The 25,246-nt window shown below is 34.6% G+C and overlaps 3 protein-coding genes and 1 long non-coding RNA gene across 4 annotated transcripts; all 4 read right to left on the bottom strand.

Moving 5' to 3' along the window:
• Positions 1–1,984: 1,984 nt before the first annotated feature.
• Positions 1,985–7,678, bottom strand: LOC126370433 (uncharacterized). Its single transcript, XM_050015269.1, has 4 exons — positions 5,943–7,678; positions 3,837–4,023; positions 2,313–2,494; positions 1,985–2,002 (listed from the first exon to the last, which is right to left on the bottom strand). The coding sequence occupies exons 1-4, from the start codon at positions 6,765–6,767 to the stop codon at positions 1,985–1,987; spliced, it is 1,212 nt and encodes a 403-aa protein (XP_049871226.1). The 5' UTR covers positions 6,768–7,678.
• Positions 7,679–11,458: 3,780 nt separating this feature from the next.
• LOC126370432 (uncharacterized) lies at positions 11,459–15,132 on the bottom strand. Its single transcript, XM_050015268.1, has 2 exons — positions 14,555–15,132; positions 11,459–14,142 (listed from the first exon to the last, which is right to left on the bottom strand). Exon 2 carries the CDS (start codon positions 14,120–14,122, stop codon positions 11,459–11,461), a length of 2,664 nt encoding a protein of 887 aa, XP_049871225.1. The 5' UTR covers positions 14,123–14,142; positions 14,555–15,132.
• A 2,940-nt stretch (positions 15,133–18,072) lies between these two features.
• Positions 18,073–18,895, bottom strand: LOC126370022 (uncharacterized). Its single transcript, XR_007566795.1, has 2 exons — positions 18,791–18,895; positions 18,073–18,163 (listed from the first exon to the last, which is right to left on the bottom strand). It is a non-coding gene; the product is annotated as an uncharacterized LOC126370022 (long non-coding RNA).
• A 1,648-nt stretch (positions 18,896–20,543) lies between these two features.
• LOC126369944 (uncharacterized) lies at positions 20,544–24,114 on the bottom strand. The gene is made up of 2 exons (XM_050014545.1): positions 23,663–24,114; positions 20,544–23,333 (listed from the first exon to the last, which is right to left on the bottom strand). Exon 2 carries the CDS (start codon positions 23,331–23,333, stop codon positions 21,627–21,629), a length of 1,707 nt encoding a protein of 568 aa, XP_049870502.1. The 5' UTR covers positions 23,663–24,114; the 3' UTR covers positions 20,544–21,626.
• Positions 24,115–25,246: the final 1,132 nt, after the last annotated feature.

The raw sequence follows: 25,246 nt of genomic DNA, 5'->3' as shown, positions 1-25,246 counted from the left end.
GGATATATCGGTTATTGACTAAGCCAACTGGATATATCGGTTTTTGATAAAACATTGTAGGATATATCGTTTTTTGATAAAATACTGTAGGATATACCGGTATTTGATAGAAGGCTGGTAGAATTATAAGAGCTTGATGAAATGCGGCTGGACATGTATTAGTGTTTCTTAAGTGAGATTAGGTCGTTTCCAATCAAACAACGTTATTCAAAATCACATCATACTTTAATTAACTCTCACTTTTATTGGTATTTAAGTTAAATGAAAAACTTACACTATCATGGTTCCAGACAATCGCAAGTAGAATCATGATCATGTTGTTCATTGTTGTCAGCAACATCTGCGTCTGTATCAACAGCTTCAGTGGAATTTTCACACAATATTTTTTTTGTACCAAGAAAAAGTTTCATCTTTCTCCCAGTCGTCACCAAATTGTCTGTCTTTCGTGTTTTTAAGATACTAAAGTGTTTTTTTTTTCCTCATCAGTCTCGTTAACGAAATTGCGGAAGGTTCTCACATCATAAAGAGTTTTAGTTTGTCTCCTTTTCCCTCGTCCCTGAATAACATTATATTTCTTCAAATGAATACGTTTTAAGTCCCTCATTCCCTTGAGTTTTTTATAATACGTGTCCAAAGATTTGACATCCTTCAAGCGCCAATCTTTTCCCAGTAATAAAAATCCCCATGTCTCTTATAAATCGTTTGATATTCTTCCTTTTGTGTAATTACCGTCATGGTTTTAACCTCCTTTTCTACTCTGCCGAAGACACGATCAGCGGGCAAAAAGCTATGACCACGTACGGGAAATGTCAAATATATCTCTTTAGGCCTCCTACGCACTGGCGACCATAGACGCGGCCAGGCCGCCGCGGCCATGGTCGCCGTTGCGTAGGCAAGCGCGACATGTGGACGGCCGAAAAATTTGCAGTCGACTTCCAAGGGTGTGTCAAGATGGACGTGCAGAAGATAATCACGCTAACTGTGCTTGTGTATTTACTACGAAAACGAAAACGGAAGATTTCACGTAAAAGACAGTTTTGGGTGCATCCATTACTTTGCGAGAGAAAGACTAAAGGATTATATTATACTTATTTTTTGGATTTAAAAATGTATGAGAAGAGATTCTTTAATTACATGAGAATGTCAACGAATACTTTTAACCTGTTACTGGATACAATAAAACCAAAAATTACTGGAACTGGTAACAACTATCGGAAATGCATTCCAGCAGAAGAAAAATTAGTAATAACAATAAGGTAAGCTTTTTCTTTTTTAAATACAGAATGTTTCGGAATGGAGTATTGTGTACAGGAAAAATAAAAATAATGTGATAGGGCCTTTTTTTTACTTAAACTGCTAAATGGATTTTTTTGTAAATTTGAATTATACAAGACTCGTTTCTGAATCGCCCTAAACCACCACTGTTGTGTTTTTCACAACAACCTGTAAAATTCATTGACCAAGGTTTTGCCACTTTAAAAAATTTATGAACTATTGTTCAGTAGTATTCTATTTTACGACTTTGAAAAGGAGAGGAAAAGGGCTTGCTTATAACATGTTTTTAAATATTAAAAAACTGAAGTAGATAATCAAATTATTTGTATTTTCATAACTTAAAAAATGGCAATTGTGAACAATTAATCATTCAAATTGGGAAATAGGTCTATCATTTCTGAATTTTGAGAAATATCTGAATAATGAGTATGATTATCGCTGTAATTTGAATCATCTGATATCCTGTTGGTAGTAGAATAACCTGAATAACTCGGTCGATTAGGGTCATATTCTTGGTCGTTAAGAGTATTGAAATTACTTGAATAGTTTATGCGCGCTGTTGTAGGTGTACAGTTCGGTTGGTATTTTTCTATAATTTCCATGATTTCCATTTTCGCTTTGGTCTTCATTGCAGCAGGGATTGTTTGAAATCTTTCGAGGAGGGATAAAAGAAACAGTCTGTCACAATTTGAATCATTCTGTGTAGTCGCTATGGTCTTATGCAGAACTGAAATTAGAGGGTCTGTATCGGATTCTTCGTTTGGTATTTTTTTCTTCCTTTTTGTTCTAAGCGACTTTGATGCAGACTGTTGAGTCTCAAGATCAGAAGTTTTTTTTGTTTTAAATAATATATATATATTTTTTTCTATTTATTGTTTTATAATTATGTTATTGCACTAAGTAATTGTAAGCGGATTATAGCGCCGAGACAAACCCGTGAGGGGTTTAGCGGTGTTATTTTATTGTTTTGTTAATTTTTCGTTGTATTCAATAATAAAAAAAAAAAAAGATCTTGCACTTTTATTTTCTTGACTTGCCTCTTCGAGACTATTTTCTGTTGCGTTTGTGTCCAGCACTGATTTCAAAAACAGTAATTGGTTGAAATAGGTGTATTGTGATTTACGTTTTGCAGCAGAACCACTTTTGACATCTTTAAGACGGCGCAGCTCTCTTGTGAAACAGTCTCTAAGGTTTTTCCATCTTTTTTGGAGAGTAATGCCTGTAAATCAATAAATAAATGTATTACATATTACAAAACTAATATTATGTTTATTAATGTGAATTTTATTTTCAGGTATTTGGCTACTGGGTGTTCTTTATCTCATATAAGTCATGAATACCGTATAGGGCTTCCTACAGTATCGGAAATAGTATTTGATGTTTGTGAAGCAATATGGGAGATATTAAAACCAATTGTGATGCCACAATTGACCAGAGATAAGTGGATTCAAACGGCTGAAGGTTTTCAAAAATACGCCCAATTTCCTAATTGCATCGGAGCCATCGACGGCAAGCACATTAGAGTTACAACATTCGGGATCTCTTTATTACAATTACAAGAATTATTTTTCAATCGTGTTACTTGCAATATGTGATGTAAATTATAAATTTCTTTACGTAGATATTGGAGCATACGGCAAATGCAGTGATTCGTCAATTTACAAAGACTCTGTATTTTATCATAGGCTTTTAAATAATGATCTCGATATTCCGAGCAATAACCCCATCAAAGAAAATGGCCAATCAATGCCGTTCGTTTTAGTGGGTGATGAGGCGTTTTCACTATCGGAACATATGATGCGACCATATGCTGGGAGAAACTTGAATAATGTAAAGACTAATTTTAATTATCGACTATCCCGTGCCCGCCGCTATATTGAATGTACATTTGGAATATTAGCCAATAAATGGCAGATTCTTCACCGACCCCTAAACGTCAAGAAAGAATTTGCAGTTGTGATTATAAAAGCTCTATGTGTGCTTCATAATTTTGTGCGAGAAAGAGACGGATATGATTTCAAGGACGTTAACTGTACCAGAGGCTTTATTAGAAATACCTGCATGTTTACCTAATAGAGCAAATAGAACATCAACCGAATATCGAGATATATTCGCAAACTACTTCAGTACCGATGGTCGCTTGCCCTGGCACAATTTGTAAATATATGGGTGCGTACCTACGACGGCTGCTCAGTTTGTGCGTTGAGGCACTTGCTCGCCGCGAGCCGCCATTGCGCGCCGTAAACAAAATGGCGTCGAATGCACATGCGGTATGAGTAATCTTTTTAAAAAGTTATTCCAATCATTACGAAAACCTGGGAAATTTTAGCAAATAATTGTCAAAACTCATGTGCAAAGCGAAAAATGGTAGAAATAAAATAGTTATACTTTTGACAATTACCTATTTGCTAAAATTTCTTAGATTTTGAATGAACGGAACAACTTTAAAAAAAAACACTCATGTCACATATACGTGTCGAATGCTACTACAGCACCTGCTGCGTTTATTGTAGTTCATCGCATTATTAATTTACTTAGGCATAATAAAATAAAATACTAACCAAGTTCTGCCTTTTCTTTATCTTCCATGGATTCACCGCCAAATATATCGACCAGTTCAAGCCACAACTGCCGCTTAACATCTTTATTGGAGTAATCATTTGATTCTAAATCCCATAAACCTCTTCTATTTTCAACTTCAATTATGAACCTTTCCGTGTCGAAATTGGCCATTGTAAAATAATCACTCTGTAGCTAGCTACACGTCTGGTCGCCGCGGCCGATGCGGTAGCACTGATGAATTTTAATACAGAAGTGATGTTCTCGACAGCCACGATTGGTCGCTGGTCGCGTGGCATCAAATTGGACGCCGCGGCCAACGGTGGCCGCTGGTCGCTGGCCGCTAAGTGCGTAGGGGCTATATAGCGATTGCTATAAAAGTCCAGAATTCACTGGCCGCCGCGGCCAGGTCGCGACGACCATGGTCGCCAGTGCGTAGGAGGCCTTAAATGTTTTCTGGGGATTCATTAACTTAAATTTTAAACTTTGGACATTCTCATTAATTTTCTTTTTTTTATTGCTATCAAAATAACTTAAACTATAATACTTTTGATGGATATTTTTCTAACGATGTTACTTTTTGATGGTTTGTATTTAAAAATACTATCGTTCAATATGAGACAATAAGCTGCAGTCTTATCTAGTATTTCTTGCTCGGCTTCTAATTCCATTCTAACATCAATAGAACCTTTCAATGTTTCTTGTTGACGACTACAATCAATAACAAACAAACGATATATATTTTTGTATTAAGTGTGCTATATTGTTGCGTTTTTCGTCCGGTAACAAAATAGACATATCCTTAGAATCATAAATAAAACCTAGGAAACGACAGGTTTGTCTTGGTTGGAGGGAACTTTTTTCCAAGTTGATTAAAAACCCCAGGCATTGCAGTAAGCGGATGGTTTCTCTAACATTGTTTTAACACTCGGAGTAAGATGTTCCTATACATAAAATATCATCAAGATACATAACTGAAGTGAAACCACGTGACCTTAGGTAAGTTATGACTTCTCTCATAAGTTTTATAAAAGTTCTGGGGGTTACAGAAAGGCCCTGTTCGACGACTGCTGATAGCGGATTATTTTCCAGTCTCAGGGTGAATTTTGACTAAGGAATATGCATCTTTTAATTCCAAAGTAGCCATAACAAGGTTGTTATGGCTACTTTGGAACAAGGTTGTTATGGCTACTTTATGAAAAAAATAAGTAGGTACTTATTTTTTATGATAACGTCCAAAACAATCTTTAACGCGAGAAAGACAAATATACAATGCACTTAATTTGTCAACGACTGGAGGAACTTTCCATCTGACAACTTCTTGGTGATGTTATGTCATCAAAGATTGGTACATGGTCATACCCATCATATCTGTACGGGACTATAAACCGCACGCTGTGTTCTGTGGGGTTTTGCTGGTTCAAATAAAAACAACTATTTACTAAAATTTGTTTCTGTGAAGTAGTGATTGTCCCCAGTGTTGCCAACCTCAAAAAACTAAAAAACCACAACTCGCCTAAAAAAAAAAACAGTAGAAAGCGGTAGGTAAAGAAAAAAAGGCAGATTTCATAATTTTGCTCATATAATTAAATAATAAACAACTTTCTTAGTTACTAGAACTCACATCAATTGATATATTTATAATCACAGCAACATAAAACAAAAATCAAAGTAAAATTATTTTTCAGTTTCATTTTCAATTGCCTCATCTTCAATATTTTCACACTCATTTTTATTTTTAAAATCATACATGTTTTTGTTGAATTTCTTCATGTGCTTTTCTGTGGCTTCGAATGAATAGCAATCAGTTATTTCGGATTTAGTGTGTAATACTCCTTTAATAGTTGTAGTCGATATTCTATTGCGTAATTTGGTTTTCATAATATTTATAGCAGAAAATAACCTTTCCATGGCGGCGCTGCTATGTGGTAGGCACAAAAGCTTCTTTACCAATTCACACAATGTAAGGAATGTTTGAGATTCGTCTCCATTTCTTAATTCTTGTACATGTTTCCAAAAGTCGATAATATCGGGAGTTTTGTTTTGGTCGAAAGAAAAATCGACATTTCTTAACATTTGCCATTCTCTATCCAGTTCCGTTATATTATTTGGACAAATCTTTGGGAAGAAATAATGTAAATCTGCAATGGAAGGGAATTGTCTTTGTCGTCAAAAGGAAACCTTTTTAATATCTGTTTTGCAGCTTCGATATAAAACTCCTTACACTTTAAGTAGAAATTTTTCAGCTGTTCTTCCTCTAGTTCTCCTATTTCTGTCTTTTTTCTGATCAAATTTGTCACCATTCCACCAACGTATATATGTTGCATCGGTAAATGTTTCTGCTCACTCGAGAAGTCAAGGTTTAATATTTTAGTTTCTTTTGCGTGTAAAATATTTTGTGCTTCTTTTTTTTCTTGTTCAGTGAGATTCAAATATTCAGCTTGTACAAAGCATTCCAAGATCGTTGTGTATGCAGTCAATATTTTGTCGTATAGTAAATATAATTTCGGAGTCTCGGATTGCATTTCTTTATTGAGATCGGTAAATATAGGTAATGCAAATTTCAAAAACTCCAGGTACAATTCAGTTGTCGGTTCGAGAGCCTTCGAGAGAATTGATTGCGCAGAAAGTAATCTATCTACATGAACTGCAGCTTGAAAATACAATTTTATAGCTGGTAATTGTTCCAGAAGCCTATTTACTACCTCAATAAGCGACAACCATCTGGTGGTGGAGTAATTTGTGTGGTTTAATATTTGTGAAATGTTTTTTTCTTTATCGGACAATGTTTCTTTCTCATTTAAAATTACACAAATCTCTTGCCATGCTTTTATATTTTTTCTTTTATCTTTATAAGATTCACTTGTCTTATCCCATAATACCTCCCTTTCCTGCACTAAATTAATCAGTAAGTCATAATCGAACTCTTCCATGTTAATAAAATGCCTGATGACACACGTGTGAACATCTGCGCGGGCGACCTGTCACTGAGCATCGTGTAATGTCTACAAAATGGCGGCGCTCTGGCGGTCCGGCGCCGACGCGGCCGCGGCGCGGCGGCAGTCCGGCCCATGAGCAATTTTCATTCGTATACATATAATTGCGGTCCGGCGCCGGTGCGGTTCCGGCGTCGAAAGTCGTCCACAATCTTAAACAATCACCTATTTTTTCGGTAAGACTTCAGACCTTTCATAACAATTTTCCTTTCTTCGCAGACATCTTCACGCAAACGTATCTATACATTTTCTTTCCTTTCGAAGAAGAGAATCGTGCTAGCACATAGTCACCAATTTCAGGACCTTCACATCTTGTAACATCGCTGTCATTATCAGACTCTTCTTGAACGATATAATTTTCATTTCGAAGGGCCAGCGTTTATTTCTATATCACTTGGATCATTTTCTTCCCTCAGCCTAGAAACGACGCATCTTTCTCTTGTGAAAGTTTCTCCATTCTGGTTATTTTCATCTGATTCGTGATTTCCATCTATATTTAAATCTAAAGCAGCTTTCTCATTTTCATTACTATCATTTGTCTCCACTTGTAATCTCCTTTTCTTTCTTGATGGCTGCAAAGTAGTCGCATTCCAAAAACTTCGTTCTTTTAAGTATCAGTCAAAACATCTCTAACAGGAGCATCTGCATTTTCGTCTGTCTCACCACCTCATCTTTGTCCCATGGACTGATGCCAGTAGCTAGCTAGTTTAGTTATATTTTACTAAAAATTTTATTTTTTATTTTTTGTAGATAGAATATTTTAAGGGACAATTAATTGCGTGTATACCTACCATTCTAACTACCACATAGCATACTATACGTGGATGGTTTTTGTGGCCCTTTTTTAAGTAAAGTATTCTATCTATCTGTATGACGTCATCTGTCGAAAGCAATTGAAAAATTCTTAGAGAGCTCAACTGCTGGCGTGCAGCTAGACAAGATATTTCTTCAGGCAAATGAACTGATGATGTATAAATAAATAAAATAAATAAAATCTTTATTTCAAGTAACCATTGACTCATATGTGTTAGTAAATGACTTTGTTGTGTATAGTCGACAGGAGATAAAATTGTGTAAGCTCGTTTCCATTTTAGAGGTCTTATGTCAGGGACTGACGGTGTAACAGCTACTGCAGCGGGCTGTCTATTCTGTACAAGCTAGTGCTGCAAAGGACTTTAGGCTTTTAGCCCTAAATTTCAGCCTACCGAGTCCTTTTTGGGACTAGACCAGTAAAATAGGGCTTTAAAAGCTTCGTCATTTTAAAAAACTTTTAGCCATTTTTAAAGTAGTAGGCTTTAAAAAAGCCTATAGCCTTTTTAATGTAGTAGGCTTTTAAAAAGCCTATAGCTTTTTTTAAAGTAGTAGGCTTTTTGGGACTGGAGTCTTTATTATCATTTTTTAGTAAAAGCCTTTTTACCGATTTCAAAAAAGGGAGTTATCAATTCGATACGTATGTATATAATATTATTGGAGCTACATAAAATTCACACATGATATTGGCCTTAAAAATCGGTTGTTTTCGCCACGTTTTACAAATATTGAGGGACTGTCTGAAATTGTGTATCACTGGTAGTAGTCCCTTAGTAAAAAATATTAAATAAAAAGTAATTAAATATAAACTTCTAAAAACCACTTAAAATTTTGAAATAATATATTATTTTACTTCAATATTAATACTTATGTACTCATAAAAAGAAATCAAAATTGGTTAGGGGCCTAGAATTTTTTTTGAGGTCGGAGCCAGCAAAAAGCATTACCTATGATTAAATTATCTATAATTACTTTTTATTTAAGCCTCTTACTCAGTCATTTAATTTTTTAATGCAGTCACTTATGTCTGTCTGTGTGCGCGATTTTTCGTGCGCTTATTTCTTCTGAACCACTGAACGAATTTTAATGCGGTTTTCACTGTCATTTAGGAAATATGATATGTTTGTATTTAATAAAGAAAATAAAGAAAAATAGAAAAAACTAATACAGTTTTTTTTTAATGAAACAACAAACTTGTTAAAATTACTAGTATTTATTTTAATAGGTTGAGTAAAAAAAAACAACTGAAATGGTCTAAAATAATACGTATATTTTAATTATGCTGGGAGAAGACAAAAGAATCGAATGTTTCGCACAACTTCTTGTTGAAGAGTATAAGTATGTCACTCCATGTATGCGTACTCGGTCTTTCGTCAAAATTTTGAATTTTTTGAACACCTTAAAAACTTGCCATACTGAAGAAATAGAAGTGTCAGAAACCGAGAAAATCTAACCTGTCGATAGTACCTACATTAAACGGCGGTAAATGGAAGAAATTATCATTAATCTAACGAGAATTTATGATTATTGTGATTTATAATACCCGAATTAATCCTAACTAAAAGAATACAATTAAGTACCTTAGTAAGTTTAGAACTTGGTTGATTTTAATCTATCATTATCAATGTAAAATAAAAACTAATTGTTATCAAGTATATTTTCATTTAAGTACCTAATATACCTAATAGTCTATTACTATACTGTTACCACAGAGTACTATATAATACTGGCGTAAGTAATTTGTATGGGGCTGACGGGACGTGCTGTTACGTATTACTATAATTATTAGACTATTTCCATACTAATTGATAGTAAGAAGTTATTTTCAATATTCATAGTTAGTTAGCTAGTTGTGCATCTAACAATAAATCAATTTTTCACAGTGTTTGTGTAGGTATATATGTTTTTAAAGTTTGTTGTACCCACCCACACTTTTACTTTTTTTTACTTGAGAAAGGGACTGTATTGTATAGCCTAAATAACCTTAAGGTCTAAGAGCTTCATAGGCTTTTTGAGCGTCTTATTTTATTAAATTAGTCTTAAACAAGGTTAGGCCTTTTTAAGGCCTTTAGGCTTATAACCAATAGGCTTGAATAGGCTTAACCCTAGCCTAGCCGAAAGTACTAAATGGCTTTATAGGTTTTTAGCCTACTAAGCTTTTTATTTAACAGTCTAGTCTTAAAATAAGGGCTAAAAGCCTAAAGTTCTTTGCAGCACTAGTACAAGCTGAGCTAGGGGAATCTCATCCTCAGAATCAAACTCCTCATCAGATGGCCAGATCACCTAGCGTAATTTCTTGCAAATTATTTGGCCCTTCTTCAATTTCGAGTAGATCTTCTGTGTTTGAGCCATCACCACCAGCACAGCTATCGGTATCTGAAGATGTCTCTTCAAACAGCAACTCGTTTTCAATATCCCGGTCTGACAACTTCTTTTTAGACATTTTCTGTAAAAATAATCAGTTTGTTATATTTGATCAAAACATGGCGCCTTTCTTAAATAGACGCCAAAATATAGGTGGTAAACTATAATGACCACGGTGGCCATTATAGAGACAAGAAAAATATTTACAAATACTTGTCAATTTTTACTTTAAATTTTAATTAGCAATATTAACGTAACGTTATTTGTACTTCTCTCTCTTCTTTTGTTAGGTATTGTATAATCAAATCTAACATATTATATTATTCATGTTTACAAAAGATTCTGCGCGAATGACTCCTTCCGTACTATAGTAGGGGAGCCCAGAGGGCTAAATGCGTTTTTACTCGAGCACTTTGAAGACCTATTGGATCGCAAAGATTATATGCTAAAGAAAAAAAAAGTTTATGTGATGTATACCTGTTTAGTGGTGGGGAAGCGTGTATAAATTTTCAAAAATATTAGTCTGACGAATCGCTGGTGACACTTAGCTGTACTACCACGTAGAAATTAAGGAAAAAATGTTTTTTCTCGGATTCGTCAGAAACTCATAAGAGAGGTTAAATTCACTATAAAAAGTATACTATTATAAAGACTGACGATTTGGACGTGACCAAAAGTTTATGTGGGCATTTCTCTGTAAGCTTGCACAGGTCCCATATAAATGCTGTCCTGGTATATTTTTTGTACATTTGTCATAAAACCGAGTTGTATTTTGAAGAAAATTAACTAATATTTTAGTTAGATAAGGAGGCTCACTGAATTTATACGTATTTTCTGAGATATTGGCGATTTAAAAAAAAATCATGACAGGGGACTTTTTGAGGCATCAGGGGACTGTTTTGAATGTGACAGGGGATTGTTAAGTCAGAAAGAGGACTGTTATACTTAATGAAAAGCCATTTTACACTCTTCAATATTTTTTTTATTTTTATGGCATATTTGCACATCAATAATCAACAAAACTTTCTTAAGAAAATATTAACAGACATCGCACCTTTCTTTAAATATTCATATCAAAAATTAACCTTAAGCGCTAGATATATTTTGTACTCTCTGAGATCAACAACCTTATACAGTTTACACTAATCAATCATTTATCAATATATATTATAACAAAAGTGTCTTTAGAAAATATCAACAGGAAACATAATATTTTTTTAATAATCATATCAAAAATTAACCTTAAGTGCTAGTAACATTTTCGACTCCTTGAGATCAACAGTCTTATTAATATCAATTTGTAAATGCTTAATGCAGTATTAATTGAAATAACATATAATAACATAGAAAACAATCTTATCTATATGAGTAAAAGATCTATTCAAATCCTAAGGATTTATCTTAATTAAATAAGGAACACAAGTTTAATCACATTTAACTTAATATTAAAAAAATTAGCGCTCGAAAACGTCTACTTCAGTCGAAAATTTATAATATATTCTCTTTCCTTTTAAAATCAAGTCGGGGCTATCCAACTTTTGGATAACTTGATCAAATGACACGTCTGAGATGTCCTTGTCATCTATTCTAAAGGTCTGCACTTTTTTGTTACAAACCTTGAGAAAAGTAACTCGTAAATCGTTTTCATCACCGTCAATGTCATTAATTACGGCAGCATAACGGTATTCTACATTTTTAGCTGGAAATTTCACAAGAACGTATTCTCCAGTATTATAGCATGAATTCTGATAGCCACTCGGTCCTGCTATATCTTCATCCAATCTTTTAGGGGACTTGTTTGGTAAAGATGCCAATTCACCTTCAGCAGATTCAAGATCTTCCGGCTCGGACTCTGTAAATACTTCTTCTACTGTCCATCTAGGATTTAGAGCAAAGTTGATACTGCCAATCTGATAGTGGTCACAGGATGCGTTGTTGCAAAAGCAGCTGAGACTTTTCATTGTAAGCATTTTACATTTAGTTGGAAGGCCGAGGTTGGAGCTGGAGTAAACACCTGCGACCTGATGCACATCTAAAGTGCCTTTAAAACTCTTCTGGTCGGACGCTTCCTCTTCAACTTTATCGATCATTGCCTGGATGTCTTTACCGTCAATTGCGATACATGTAATGCTAGGGCATCGCTCTTGGATTACTTTGACAAACTGATCGATATTGTTGATGTCGCCACCAGAATTAACAACAAAATCAGCTGTTCTTTTGCACGTTGCTCCGATACCATCCGGTGCGCCTTTGCCATGGCCACTTTCGGTGTAGTTCCATGTAAATTTCTCAATGTCCGGAATCTCTTCAGAGAGCTTGGTTGCCATTATGAAAAACATAGTTTTATTACGGTACTGCGTTACAGGGCCATCGCTCAAGAAATGTACTCGTTTGACGCCACGTGGAAGAGCCTCAAAAATTGGTCGCAGGTGTGTCCAAATGGCAGCAGGTGAATGGGCTATATTCTCGGAGACTGTGCAAAAAGAACGGATGGAATTCTGTTGGTAAATTACTACGGTATGCAAACTCAGTTGTGCTCGTGATCCACCGAAATGAAAAGCCTGTATTTCTGCTGCGTACTTGGTGCAATAATTTTCGCTAAAATCTACGTGGATCAAGACTTCATCATCTTGCAGGTTTGCCTTCAAATCATTAATGGCTTTATATTGATGGACAATATTTCGCTGGTGATTCAAAAATTTCTGTAAATCTTCCTGCAAACATGTTATGAGTTGTCTTGGATGTAGTGCAAATGTTTTTATCAAATATTTGGTCACTATTCGGGGCTTCTTAGTCGTAAAATCTTGGATTTGTTGTCTTTCGCAAACCCACATTTTATATTTTACGACTGTTCCATCATCGAATTCTTTATATTTCGGGTTTTTATCCCGACAAGTATGACACGATCTCGCCAAACAATCCACATCATAACGGTCGCAACATATTTCTTCCAGCAATTTCTGGTGATTGTTGTAGGTCAGTATGTTAGCAGTATGAAGTGCGCTCAGCTTCATATCCACGTTGGTGTGAACTACGCATAGACATGTATCGCGGTTTTGAGTGTTTGGTTTTACAACCCAAAATGGACGGAGTCGACAAAATGTTTGGTAGCTAAGTTTTATGTTGCCAGTCTTAAACTTTTTGTAGAGATTAAAAACTGTATCAAGAAGATACCTTTTCTGTTTCCTTACAGTATTTCTGCTTATAAATTCTTTTTTACCGGCTGCCATACGGCTATTACTATCATCTTCAAAGAAATTCTGAACAGCCCGTTTATAACTCTCAGGTATTTTACAACGTCTAGCTAAAGGTACGTCCAAGCCACTAAAATTGGCTTTTTTGCCGTTTCTAGACAACAATTTAATGTCTTTAGGTATCCAGTGCCTGTACTTTTGAACAATACTGCCCTCAACAACTTTTTTAAAGATTTGTCTCTCTTTGGTACGTTTCAATGTGGAATAATTCTCTTTCAACTGTTCACTAATGACGTCACCAAATAATGCTTTCTTGACTACTTCTTTTCTTTGATCGGGCTCGTCTAACATTTTAAATATTTTTGTCTTGGGGGTATCTTCAACGTTCTTTTTTATTTTACTTTTAAATCTCGCTAATCTTTTCTTGTACTTCTCAATTTGCTTTTCTAAATTTGCGATCTTTTCATTTCTTTCTCTATTATACTTCTTTCGTCTCTTTGAAGCTTCTTTTTTTCTTTGCTGTCGACTAGCAATGGAAACGGCTAAGCTTGGCGCTGGAGATATTTGAACTGGAACTGGAGTGGTAGATCTTGAAGGCGGAGTATCTACTTCTGGATCTGACAACGGGGTATTTTCTCGTAAAAAAGTGTTCGTGACGCTTTTAAGTCTCAGTCTTTTGGCTCGGTATACGGTACAATGTTCTTTCCACTTCTTTAAGGCAGCTCTATGCTCACGTGGCGTCATATCCTTTACTAACTTCCGTAAACCTTTTTCTTTCTTCTTTTGGTATTTCAATTTCTCCTTTTCTCTCATTTCTTCTCTTTTTTGTGGGTCATTCTTTCTTTTTAAATATCGTAGTTTTTCTGCTTCCCTCTTTTTCTGTAGCAATTCCTCTCGGGATAACTTTTTCTTTTTAGGAACCATTTCATGTGTGTTTGATCAACCTGAGTAAAAAAAATGAGTTTATCAAAAAAATATGCTGCAAATTATTAATCCTGCAATCAAATTGCTTATGTAATTTTGCAGGACATTGCATTTATACCAATGTAATAATAATAAATAATGATACTTTTGATGATTCTTACATAAATAAAACTGGCGGATAAATTAACACAAACAATACATCAAAATAACAACCAATACACAGTCCTCTGTTAATCAGAACAGTCCCCTGCTCCATTTTCAGACAGGGTACTGTTGCCAGGGGACTGTGTATTTTGGCTAAATTTCACTACGATTACAAAACTAAAGTAAATAGTTTTTTAAGAAATTATCGACCAATTAAGACATAAATGATAAACCAATAAATTATATCTCCAAATAATTAAAGCAATTTAAATAAATATAACTACTTACCAGAGGACTGTGTGTGGTAGCGGTCCTACCGCGTCTTTACCTCACAAATGGTGGTCTGACACTAAACAAAATGGCTTCTCGTCGCCGCCTTCAGCATGGTTGCCAACTTCACAACAATTGCGTTTTGTTTCACTCAAAAAAACGTTTGTAAACATTACAGTTTTGTTTTATTATGACTTAATTTTTTTGACAGGGGCCTGTATACAAATTCTGGGGACAAAGTTTACAGGACTTTACAAAATTAATAAAATAGATAATTAGACCTTTTTTTAATACAATAACATAATTTCATTATTTTACTATATGATATTAACTGCCAGATATATTTAGTTTCACTAACTTTTCCGTAAATCTCATTTCGAGAAGGAAATACAGTGATGGGGACAACCAGGGGACTGTATTTTTAGAGTTTCTATTAAGTCTAGACAAAAAATTAAAATAATTATGGTTCTAAAACAAAATGGCCCCTAAAGTTTCGGGGTTGAATTTTCATTAGAAGTGATTTCTTTTTAAATAATTTAATTACTTTCTGAAAAAAATTGTCGGGACAGCCGATTACGACCTTACAGAGAATCGCCCATATAGATATTTACAAAAGCAAAAAAAATCGTGACATCGAAATACTCGGGCGCATCAGAATATTACACAGGTGGTTCAGCTCGACATTCTAGAGGGTGTGAATACTTAATCTGATGATTTTGTGAAGGAATTTTTTTTAATCTGACAATTCAAAATATATATATTTTTTTTCATGTTTTAAAAATACGAATACAAAATAGGGTCATGAAATAACATATATTTTTATATTTAGTCTTCGTCGTCCGTTGAATCATTTTCGTATTGGAAGTTTAAATCAGATTCATCATTTTCATCGTTATCTGATACAACAAACAGTTATGATTTTAAAAATCTTTTATTTATTTTATAATTTTATTGCAGTATTGAAAACATACCAGAATCCGAAGTATTTCCAAAAATATCAGGTGTAACAACAATGATATTAGCACTTACTCGTCTGTTGATGTACCAGCAAATTGAGTGGTTGCAGAAGTGCTTGGAATAGACAGCTCTGCTAAAGTATTAGAAATTTCAGTTGCTGGGGATGCAGGAATAGGAAATTCAGCATTTTTTCCTGAAACCTCCGGAACAATATTGCATTCTGTTGCACTTGCTTTTTTGAAGTCAGTAGGAAATTTTACTGCAGTGAACAGTTTAGGTTTATAGAATCTTTATTTCTTATTAAGTTTATAACACTGTGCATGATAAACTTCACTTAATGATGCTTCGTGGAACAATTCTACTTCGTTATAATCTTCGGGATTTTCTCTTTATTGGTTTCGTTCAACGGTACTCTAAAACCAATAAACATTTTTTAATGTATCTGGTGTAAAAGAAATAGTTTTATCAATTGTTTCTTGTGCACAAAATACACATTTTCTTTTATCACCACTCATTGTCGTAAACATAGATTAAATTCACTACATTTATTCATAAAATACTTGTAAAAATACAATAAATAAACCAGAGCGTTGTGCACAGATAAACACCGAACGAATTATTGTGATCAGCTGTGACAGCAACATGGCGGCAGACAATAGTGTGGGGCAGTGCGAGAGAGTAAGACGTGGAGAAAGAGTGAGAAGGGAAGAGAGGCATCGAGCGGGAAATACATAATTCTTAATAATTGTACATACTACACTCTTTTAATAATTTTACATTCTTAGGCTTATGAAAATCGGCAGATTACGGTATTTCTATCAATTTTAGACTATTTCCTTTAAAATAAAAAAGTGCGCTTGAGTATTTCAAGGTAACGGTTTTTTTGCAGCTTAGTGATTCCGTATTTTTTTTTAAGTCACGCTCAAACTGTATGTAATTAACTTATTTTGTTTAAATCTGACTGCCCTAGCCCTGCGTCACTATATTGAGGGACCATACTTGGTAAAAGTACTTAACATAGCACAAAGATTCTCTTCTAATACTAAACTGCTGAGCTCGAGTCACATACGAAATCCCCGCTTGGGCTCCCCTACTACTAGTACGATTATGTACAGATTCTGAAAATAAATAATAAATAAATACGTCATATCTCCAATACACAAACTACCGTTGAAGTACTAATTTCGGTATTTTGCAGGGGGTGAGTACTATTTCGGTACTATTTTTTGGCGTTTAAATCAAAGCGAAAGACCGTGTCGTTAACTCTCGCCAAATTTCGCTCACCGTCAAGCTAGCAAGTGCAATAAAACATGGCTATAAATCCAGAACCGTGATGGTACTATTTTTTTCAATAAGAGTACTAATTTTTGGTATGGTCAAATTATTTTTTCGTGCCTGTACGGTGGAACGTGAGAAGACAAGTGAAACGACGGAGAGTTGGGTTAAGACTGATGTTTATTATAATAACTTCCTTTAAAATATGTAGTTAATATTACATAGTAGGTGTCTATACACTGCACCTTCCCCGATTGGGTAAAAATAAAATAAAATTAGTATTTATTTTATTTTTGTAAATTAAGGTCTTATTTAATTTTACTAAATGATTAAGGGCATAATTCAATTTGGTTTGGTTACATAAGAAATTTTAAATACATTTAATTTCTTAATTCTATATTTGTTATGAACTTGTGATAGTAATTCGCGAATGCTACTATGCGTTTTACCTCATCCGTATTTTGAGGTCTAGGATACTGGGGGGCTAAAAAGGCCACTTTTGATGAATCATAATATGTTCCTATTAGGAATTGAATTGCAAATCGTAAAATGGCCACTTATAGATTTTCATATTTCAATTCATATTACGATTCATAATATGAATTGCCCATTTTGACAGTTCTCTATGAAAAGTCGTAAAATGGCCAACTTTACGATGAATTGCAAACGTCAAATAGCTGAATTCTTAGAAGTTAGTCAAGAGCATCTTTTTTCAATTCATCTTGTAAAACGCGGGAAATGTTTGTAAAAAATTCAATAAATAATTTAATTACGGCGGATTTAGGCTTGATATGGCATGTTAATGAGTGAATAAGAACCCTATCTGCCAGTGTCTCAGTGTGATATAAGCCCTATTTCATAGGTAAGTGAAAAGATTCGATATTAAAATTGTACCTAAGTGCTTACTTATTTATAGGTACCTATTAAGTACACTTGAGTTTTTATGCCTATGGCTTATACTAGAGGCGTATAGGAGCTAGTGCACATGTTTCTATGCATTAGGCCAGTGTGTTAAACTGCATAAGAGTGGTGACTCTGGCCTTAAACAACAAGCATACACTGCTACTACTACACTGTTAGTACAAAGTGTTTCAATAGAAAATGGTAACATTCTATCAACGCTCCAAAAGTGAGCACATCACTTAATTGTTTTATATCTAAATAGCCATTTCATACAGAAATAAAACAATGTGTTTATATTAATAGTTTATTTAATAAGTTCCTTATTATATAGCTAAGTACTAAAACTATTTAATTTCAGATGTGTGATGCGGAGTACAATCTTATAAATGTTTTGGCTGGCCATGGTCGGGGAGGTCATGATTCCTTTGTGTGGAACAACCACATACTTCTTCCACATAAGTCTTGAAACCCACTTCAAGCTGCTACACGAAACTGAAATGGAAACAGTGTGGTTATTAAGTTATCTGTGATGTACTACGACCTACTGTTATAACTCCAATCATAGAAACTGAGCCCGAGTGCCTCCTGCGGTGTTATACGAAGAGAAACGCAAAGGAGAAACCTTTTAACGACTGAATGACAATTAAATAAATAAACAGCCAGCAAAAATAAAAATTAATAAAAAAGCAAGTCAAGAGACAATAAGTAGTTTATTTTTTTTCTGTGACTGATTATTACCTATTATATTCTATTGGTCCCGGCTATTAGCCGTAAAAATACCTCCACCAACCCGCATTGGAGCAGCGTGGTGGAGTATGCTCCATACCCCTTCCAGTTGATAGAGGGGAGGCCTGTGCCCAGCAGTGGGACGTATATAGGCTATTTATGTTTTATGTTATGTATGATTATTACCTATCTCAGCTATCTATATCGAACAATTTTCAATACTGAACCCAACTTTTTACTGGACGCGAGTTACGTGTACTTTAACAAAAAAAAAATAAGTACAATATGCACTCACAACAAATGATTCTCCTATGAAGTATAATAGATATACTGATAGATATTGTTTTAAATGTTCGTATAGGAAACAGTATGTATAATTAATAGGATACTTACTTTTAAATACAAGTTGAATTCCATCAACTTGTACTATAATATTGTTTATGTAGACAACATTTGAAGTGCCGCCACTCCATGAAATTCTTCCGTGTTAATTTTACAACCATTACATTTATTCTTGATTTTGTATTAAAACATAGCCGCTTAGAACGTAAAAACCAAAAAATTAGATACATGGAAAGTGAAACATTTTGTTGGTGACATTGACTTGCCGGTGCCGCCATATTTGACAACCATTTTTTAAAAATGTAATGAAATTATTAAAACTTTAATTTGTATTGATTTTATAAGAATTTACTATTTCAGTACGAATATCTAGATTTTGAATTTAAATAATTCAATTTTATTGATTAATGTAAAAAAATGATTATTTTAAAACTTTAATTTGGGTTGATTATATAAGAACTTACTGATTCTGTTGTTTATTTTAAAAAAATAAATCTATTGAAATAATGCATATGGCCTTTATTTTGCAATTAATTGAAAAAATAGGAAAAACTATTTATATAATAAAATCGTTTTCTTAACACTTTCGCGGACAGTAAGTCACAGGCGTTGGGCACTAAATTTTTGTATGAAAATTTTAAGACTGCTATAACATCTTCATCCTATTATTAATAATTTAGAGTTGGGCATGTGACGTAACCTTCTTTGAAATTCGACTGTTTTAGCATTTCTGTCCTACAATATGCCACTTCTTCCTTATGTTATGACAGCATATACTATAGCAGTCGGCTGTTATGGAATTTCTGCCCTACAATGTACACAAAAATACTTTACGCTGGACAGGAATTGTATGGCAGTCGAATGCCATAAAATGCCTGTCCTATAATATTCTAATGAACTCTGTATATGGGACGCGTATTCTTAAGCAGTTGTCTGCTATGACATTCCTGTCCTACAGTGTACACAAAGATACTCTACGCTGGACAGGAATTGTATGGCAGTTGAATGTCATAAAATGCCTGTCCTATAATATTCCCATGAACTCTAACATGGGACGTGTATACTATCACAGTTGCCTGCTATGAAAGTGATGTCCTATTGATGGACTTATTACCATTTATATGAAGCAGCGAATGCTATGATATACGGCAGCTATAGTATTTACCGTCACATTATAAGACTTTACGATCAAATATGACGAGAATCCTGTAGAATTCATTATAACTATTTAGTATCTTATAGGTCTTATCTTAAATTATAAAATATGGTAAATAGTAAATATATCTTTAGAAAAACTACATATAAAAATCATATAGCTTTATTGGTCCAAAATCAACAGCATTTGAATATTAATTAAAAACATAACATGCCATTCTATGACAATAGTATAGTTATCTTCACTTATAATTGAGATCAAATAAACTAAAACGAAAACTTCTAAATCGGAAATGACAAATATTTTAGTAACTTTCTTAGACTAATAATCAGACATATAAACTATAACGAAAACTTCTAGATCGGAAATGACAAACATCTTAGTAACTTTCTTATTCAAAATTAAATAATCAGACTTATATATATTTCAAACATTTAGTCTTTTATAAATCACAATAGTAGTTAAGTACCTAATTATTAAGGCACAATAGAAATAATGTTAAAATTAAATAGGAGTTTAGTAAATTATTTGAAAAGTTATCTTAACTTATAATTGAGATCAAATAAACTAAAACGAAAACTTCTAAATCGGAAATGACAAATATTTTAGTAACTTTCTTAGACTAATAATCAGACATATAAACTAAAACGAAAACTTCTAGATCGGAAATGACAAACATCTTAGTAACTTTCTTATTCAATTCTTATTAATCAGACTTATATATATTTCAAACATTTAGTCTTTTATAAATCACAATAAAGTACCTAATTATTATGGCACAATTGAAATAATCTTAAAATTAAATAGGTGTCTAGTAAATTATTTGAAAATAAGTGATCACATCCTAAATATAGGATTCGTATGCCAAGACTCAAAGCATCCTGGACAAAGAGGTGGATTTCCTACGCACCCTTTGCACCGATAACTAGTTTGTTTTAATTTCTTGTTTTTAGTGCAAACACGACATTTAAGAAAAACTTTATTGCGTTTGGAGCTGTCATGCAAAGGTATAAGCTCTGGCCAATGCACGTTTTGAGGTGACATTTCTCCTACGTTTTCAACGACACCTCTTTGCCGCCTGTTTGCGTGTTTCTTGCCAAACATGTTCTTTAGCATTGCCTCCTTCGTATTTTCGTTTACTTGTATGTACGAATTCACTATAGTTTCTCGAAAGCCCAGTAAAGTTGCTGTTGGATCGCAATGTTTTCTGAAGAGATAGAAAGCGTTCCAAATAATCATGTCCAATACTCGGAAAAACACCTTTTTATACCAACGTATAGTTTTTTTTGCGTAGAATAATAAGACATCATTTGGTCTGATTTGTCTATTCCCGACATGTGTCTATTGTAATCATTGATCTCCACAGGTTTAGACTTCAATTTTCCAAATCTGTTTCTAGTAGTTACTAGTCGTGGGTGGTGTTTTGTAGTTATCATAAACACTGGTCTTTTATCCTTCCAGACAGATGCGTAAACTTTGCCATTTCGTTGCCAAAGATGTTGTCCAGATTTGAGTTGTTTCTTAAAAAGCTCCTTAGGATTCTCCTTGCGGTCTTTACGTAACGTGCCTGTTGTATGTGTATTATATTCCAGTAATTTTTTTGACAGAGTGACTCTATTATAAAAATTATCCATATAGAGATCATGTCCTTTATTTAGATAAGGCTCCATCAATTTCATGACCAATTTATCGAGTTTTGGTTCAGTAGCGTTGGTTTCATTCACGGTATTCTTACCTTCGTAAATAACGAAATTCAATATATGTATATCCATCATGAGAAGTTAGAACATAAAATTTTATGCCATACTTGGCTTTTTTGTTTTTTATGTACTGCCGAAATGACAACCGTCCACGAAAAGGCATCAATGACTCATCTAGAGATAGTTCTTTTTCAGGATGGTTTAAAGTCTGAAAGTTTCTTATTACTTTTTTAGTAAAAGCTTTGACTTTGTCGATGCCTTTACTGTTGAGTTCCGACACACACAAGCAGCGCAATAACTGTTCGAACCTCCTACCTGACATAGTATATGGGAAAATGGGGTAACAGTATAGAGGGTCAGACTGAGTAAATAATTTTCTTACGCTCGGCACATCAAGATGTCCTTGAAGTATACACAAACCTAGGAACTTTTTCATTTCTTCTGCATCTGTAGGCTTGAATGATTGTGCTCGGGATCCCCTTGTGTGTGGTCTATTAGAGTTGCACAAATTTGTACCATAAGTATTCGTACATGACACAATGAACTCAATCATTTCATCAGTAAAGAAATACTCCAAAACGTTCAACGGTGTTGTGTTATTGTCTAATGGTACTGTTGGACCTGAATTCATATCGTCAAACTGAAAATCTGTAATAGGTAGAGTATTATCTTCCCAAGAGCTTACGTGATTAGGTGAAATTGGTCGACCTAGATTTTGTTCATTTTCCAAGTTGGCAGGAGGAGTTGGCTGTCTTTGCTGTGATGAATTAGATTGTGCAACTGATTGACATTCTGGCTGATTCACTGGCTGAACTGATCTGGCTTCACTTTGCTGTAAGGAACAAATCTGTGTGTCTGGAGAACAGTCAATTTCCTTATCAGTATCGAGTCGATTTTGCGATGATGGACTTTTCTGTGTGGAACTAATATGTTTGGGAGAAGAACAACCCTTCTGTGTATTTAGATCTGACTGGTTCGGCTGTACTTGCATTTGTTCTTCAGACAATGTACTAGTTTGTATAACAGGAGAACAATCTACTTGTATAGCTGTGACTGGCAGATTCTGGCTAGCTGTTGGCTGTTCTTGTATTGTAGTTTTCTTGGAAGAACTAGCATGGACCTCTATAACCGAAGAGCAAGGTTGGTCAGGGCTTGGCATTGGTTTTATCTGCAAGGAACTTGCCCGTGTACTTGGTAACTGATCAACTACTGTATTTGTAGCTAACTGTAGCTGTTTATTTTGACTGACCATTGGCTGAATCATTAGATCTTTATCTGGGTGTTGTGATGGATCAGAGGTAAGAATTTTAGGCACTTTGCTGCTTGGTGATGAGCTGGCTTGTAACATGGGTTTTTCGCTACATTGATCCTTTGACTGACAAGAAGCTTTGGCCACTTTATGGGAATTACTCTTTGATTGACTTACTTGTGACGACTCACTTTCAGCTCCATGTGACGATCCATCGGTCGATATTTCTTCCTCTCCAGGTACGTAATCGACATCTGACCCGTACTCGCCGTCGCCATCACTGAATGGGTCATGAATTGATACATCCGAGCTATGTTCAGAATCGTCTTCCTCATCGGCTGATCGCTCCGACTCTTCTAATTCTTGATCGCTGTTATTCTCATCTGGTACATCCGATTCATCTGTCGCTTCATCAAATAGCTTCAACAGTTTTTCTTGTTGAGTAACGTTGACTATTTTAGGACCTAGTTTTTTGTTTTTTCGCGGCATCTGCAAAAGATATCCATCGTTTACTCACTAGTTTGAATGAAATACCTACTCAACTACACATGATAAATCTCACTATATTACTTCATTTTTATCATAAAACTAGCTTACTAAACGGTAATTGCAACCTTTACTGTACAAATAACAAGTGATTAGTATAAAAACTACATCGTTTACTGACTAGTTCCAATAAAATACCTACACACCCACACAGGACAAATCTCACGATATTACTTCATTTTCATCATAAAACTAGCTTACTAAATGGTAATTGCAACCTTTACTGTATAAATAACTAGTGATTAGTATAAAAAACAGGATATTATACTTACATCGATCAAAATATCTCGTCAATATTCGGCCGGCTCGCGCAAAATCGATCACATAACATGTGTGTACTCTCCGGCGCAGTAGCCGAGCGACTGAAGGAACGCGTCAAACAAACACAGACGCTATGCAATCTGCGTCAGTGTGCGTGAGAAAGGGGGGTCGGCGGGGAGACATTTTTTCTATGTGTGCAAAAACGTTCTAGTAGGACAGTATTCGCGATAATATTGAGTATAATGTGACACTAAACTTGCGGCTTCTTGAAAATATACGAGGAATACGAATGCAATAGCTCCTCTATCCAAAATAAGGAAGTAAAATTGGAATGCTTAAGAATGCCCGTCACTGCGAGTAGTGCAAACACGAATTCCTATGCATACTCGTCCGCGAAAGTGTTAAGAAAAGTCTATTATTTATTAATCGATTTTTCAAACGTAGAAAAAAGCCGATTAATTACAAATCGATTTTTTATCTACAATGTTTCATCCCTATTATAATATTGACGTCTAGAAACGTGGCGTGATTTGATTTGCCTGTTATTAATGTTGCATCGCCTTCACTGTTACTAGGGCTCAAACTGGATGACAGCGGCAGCGGCGCGGTATTGCGGCGGTATAGAGTTGTGTCTTAAATGAACGCGATGTCGAAACGACGAGAACACATTTTCGATTGTAGTTCTTTTGTATCGTACGATTTATTATGGGCAAAAGAAGATCTGAATAATGAACAAAGGAAACAAAAAGGCGAGTTTCAACGAAATTACCACGACCAAAGACAATATCCAGACAAGTTCTATGATTATGTAACACGAATGACTGTGGAGACTTGATTATATTTTGGAAGCTATAAATTCCGATTTAGAATCTAGTTACAATCAAAAGCTTCTATATTCCTTCTATATTTAATTCGTTTTTTATTTCTTCCCTTAACTGATTAATGATTCTCCTATTTTTTACCCACGACGGAACGGAGCAGGTATATGCGTTTAGGGTGAGAGATGTTTGTGTGTGCGTTTGTGCAAAGAAATGTTATTAATTATCTTCTAAACTAATAATCCGATTTTGATGCGGTTTTCAATAACGGGTTTGTGTTTGATGAGTTCATGTTATTAGACAAGTGTCATGTCTGTAACTCACTAGGGGGCGCCACAATATTAGTGTTTAGAATAAATATTATCCGAAACGCCTCTTCAATTTATAATAGCAATTTATTTGCAATAGTTTTTATTAACATAACATAACATAAACTGCCTATATACGTCCCACTGCTGGGCACAGGCCTCCCCTCAATCAACCGGAGGGGGTAGGGGGGGGGGGGTAGTTTTTGTTAGTTAATTGTTTTTGACAGGCGTTTTTTTTTGGTTCCATTGATTACACGTAATTACGTCGAACACGGTGCTGTTTCATTGCTACCTAAATCCCTTAAAATCAGTAAAAAGGCATTGATATGCCTTTTCACAATCAATAAATTGTAGATAAATTAATACGAAGTGATTGGCAAAGATTAAAGAAAAATCAAGATCGACTATAAGCGGCACGTGGATTGTGTGGTCAAGTGAATCAAATTCATCCAATTAATCCTCATTTAAT

The sequence above is a fragment of the Pectinophora gossypiella genome, chromosome 10, assembly GCF_024362695.1.
Source record: "Pectinophora gossypiella chromosome 10, ilPecGoss1.1, whole genome shotgun sequence".
Taxonomy (NCBI): domain Eukaryota; kingdom Metazoa; phylum Arthropoda; class Insecta; order Lepidoptera; family Gelechiidae; genus Pectinophora; species Pectinophora gossypiella.
The sequence above is the reverse complement of the archived record's forward strand: the minus strand, read 5'-3'. Positions and strand labels throughout refer to the sequence as shown.